At 49.5% G+C, this 2,877-nt stretch overlaps 1 protein-coding gene across 3 annotated transcripts in view; it reads left to right on the top strand.

The window, feature by feature from the left end:
* The window catches only part of LOC102670772 (acid sphingomyelinase-like phosphodiesterase 3b), a 32,269-nt gene extending 29,777 nt beyond the window's left edge, over positions 1-2,492 (top strand). For 2 of the 3 annotated variants that reach the window (XM_031512903.1, XM_031512904.1), the window contains 2 exons: positions 1-167; positions 1,467-1,528. The exon at positions 1-167 is cut by the window's left edge and continues 27 nt beyond it. In XM_031512903.1, the coding sequence (XP_031368763.1) occupies positions 1-159 (159 nt within the window). In that variant the 3' untranslated portion in view covers positions 160-167; positions 1,467-1,528. Of the gene's footprint in view, positions 168-1,466; positions 1,577-1,693; positions 1,867-2,226 lie in introns of those variants that run through there. The other variant, XM_006620682.2, reaches the window with a different exon arrangement.
* Positions 2,493-2,877: the final 385 nt, after the last annotated feature.

The raw sequence follows: 2,877 nt of genomic DNA, 5'->3' as shown, positions 1-2,877 counted from the left end.
TCACACACCGCCGGGGGTGGACGATCGGGAGAGCGGCGCGTCCATGTTGAACGAGCGTCACAACGCCAAATACCTGCAGCTGATCCGGCTGTACTCGGACATCATTCGCGGTCAGTTCTTCGGTCACTGGCACACGGACACTTTTCGCGTGGTTTATAACGATAACGGTAGGTGGATGCATCTCTGTTTGTCCCTTCTTGTGTCGGCCAATAGAGCGGCGGTCGGCGTCGCGGGGAGGCCGACGGATCGATGCGCCGCGAGCAACGTTGTTCAACCCTTCACTGATTTGCGGCTCACCAAGTGGTTCGACTCTTTCCTTTTTTTCTCTCTCTCTCTCTTTCCCTCCCTCTTACCGCGTATATATATATATATACACGTGATTTTTATCCTTTCGTCGATTGCTCTCGTTCGTCGATTCGATTTCCTGCAGCTTTTGGTGGATAGGTAACGTTTCATTTTTTTTAACGCGTTCGAAAATCGAAATCGGTGTTTCGTCGTCATTTTATACGTGACTTTGTACGTATTCGTCGATATTGTTGTTATTTTTTCCTTTTTTTTTTTTTTTTTTCGTCAAAGTGCAAAGACTCTTGCTCTCGTCGTATTTCGCTTTTGTCGTACGCGACGCGTATCGAAAAACGCGCCTTTGTTAAATCGATTCAACAACGGCGATTCGAGTTTCCTAACGGTTCCACCGGCGCGTTCGTTAAGTTGGAACTTGCAAAAGGGGAAAAAAAAAAAGAAAAAAAAGTCTTTGATGCTTCGAAACGGATGAGGCTTTGACAAGTAAAATCTATAAAACGTATTAAGCGTAGGGTAAATAATCATTTCTAGTTTCCATAACAAAACGTGTCCACACAAGCACGCGCGTGATCCGAAATTTATTTCTTTCTTCGTCTGAATTAAGATAAAGCAGAGAAAGAAAGAAAAAAGAAAAGGAAGGCCTGGTTAAAAAACTTTTATCGAAAAACTTGGAAATAAGTTTCGAATCGGACAATCGTCCGTATCCAAGTAATCAAATCTCGAGAACAAGTTTCGACGATCGAGTAAATGCTCGTAACTCGTCGTATTCGAATGGAGAATGAGAGAGAGAGATAGATAGATAGATAGAGAGGAGGGGGTAGAAGCGGAGGCGTAAATGAAGGATGGTTCAATTTTACGACGCTGTGCAGGTCCATTCGGTCACGCTCCACTCATATTTTTCATCGTGTTCCTTCATCGGAAATGGCCGAGGCCACGGGCGAATCGATAAATTCTCCGCGCGTGTCGTCCGCCGGCCAGAAATACTTTCCACTCGTTTCACTCGTCCGTGGTTTACATCGGCCGCGTACAGTTTGACGCGCATTTAAACTTCCCCCTCCCTCTTACATCTTTTTTCGTTCTTTTCGCTTGCGTCGCGCGCACGTGGAACGTGAACACGTGGCGGTGCGCAACGATCAATTTCGCCAACCGACCGTTTGTGTCGCCAGGTCTGCCCGTATCCTGGATAATGATGGCGCCCAGTATATCGCCAACCACGCCTGGAGGGCCCAACAATCCGGGCTTAAGGCTGTACAAATTCGAAACGACGACCGGCCAGGTAAACGGAAATTAAATAATCAACATCCATTCCTTCTTCTTTTCGAAAGAGACAGGATACGTGTATATATACGTATATATAGTATAATATTCTTCTCTTTCGTTTCCTTTTGTTCAGGTGCTGGATTATACTCAGTACTATCTCAATCTGCCGGAAGCGAACTCCGGGACGGCAAACTGGTTGATCGAGTACTCTCTGCTCGAATATTACAGTCTTCCGGAAATTACGGCGATCTCTCTCCACGACCTGGCCGACCGATTCACCCAGTTCAACGATTACGCTTTCGTCAGGTACGTAGGACGGGAAAAATTTTTCCCAAAATCCGATTCCTCCTTGTTGCCCTCGCGATACTCGATATTTCAACTCGCGAATATTTGTCAGGAGGAAAAGAGATTCGAACGATAAAGAAACGCTCGAAATCTTTTAACGCACGTTCGAGGATGCGCGCGCAGGGAGCCGTTAGTGAAAATTCGCCGTGTTACGCGATGCGATCCCCATATATCTCGAGCCAATTATCATTATCCCCTACGCGCCTATAATCGTCCGTTTCTCTTTTCGCCTGTTTTCGCTACGCGTCGATGCTAATCGGCCGACCGAGCCCATCTTTTGTCAACTCTCCCCGTGTGTGCGCCCGCTTGTGTTTCCCACAGATACTACGCGGCCAACACGGTCTCGTTGCCGCGGGAAGTGGAGCAAATTTGGGGCTGCGGGGGGCCGTTGAACGGAGCCTGCGCCCTCCACCATTACTGCACCGTCACCCGATTAAATCCGGAATCCTACAAGAAGTGTTACTCGTCGTACGCGTTCGCCCTCGCCTCGACCGGCCCATCCACGCCACGGATCTACCTGTCGCTCTACCACCTCGCGCTACTCGCCTGCGCACACTTGGCCAGCAACCGGTAGATTTCCGCTGGAGGAGCGCGGGGAGAACGGCTCGGCTCGACTCGACTCGAATCACGCGCCTGCCTCCGCCCTCGCGTTTCCACGTTTCCTCATCGATCCACGGGAGGGGGAAGAGAAAAATTTCTCTTTCCAGACGATCATCGTCATCGTTCACGAATCGTTACGTTGCAACTTTGCAACGGGAGGGAGGGAGGGAGGGAGGTGGAGATGTACTTTATGCGTGTATCTTGAGTCTTCTTTGTCCACCGCCGTGCCTTCTCCCCTCTGTCTTCTCTTCGAGAGGAGAGGAGAAGAAGGGGGAAGGACGGCGAGGGATTCGAGGGTCCTCCCGAATTCGAAAAACGGGAGAGGGGAAGGAGGAGGAGGAGGAGGATGATCGACAGGGTATTCCTGGGAGC

This window comes from Apis dorsata, unplaced genomic scaffold (genome assembly GCF_000469605.1).
Source record: "Apis dorsata unplaced genomic scaffold, Apis dorsata 1.3 scaffold_525, whole genome shotgun sequence".
NCBI lineage: Eukaryota > Metazoa > Arthropoda > Insecta > Hymenoptera > Apidae > Apis > Apis dorsata.
The sequence above is the reverse complement of the archived record's forward strand: the minus strand, read 5'-3'. Positions and strand labels throughout refer to the sequence as shown.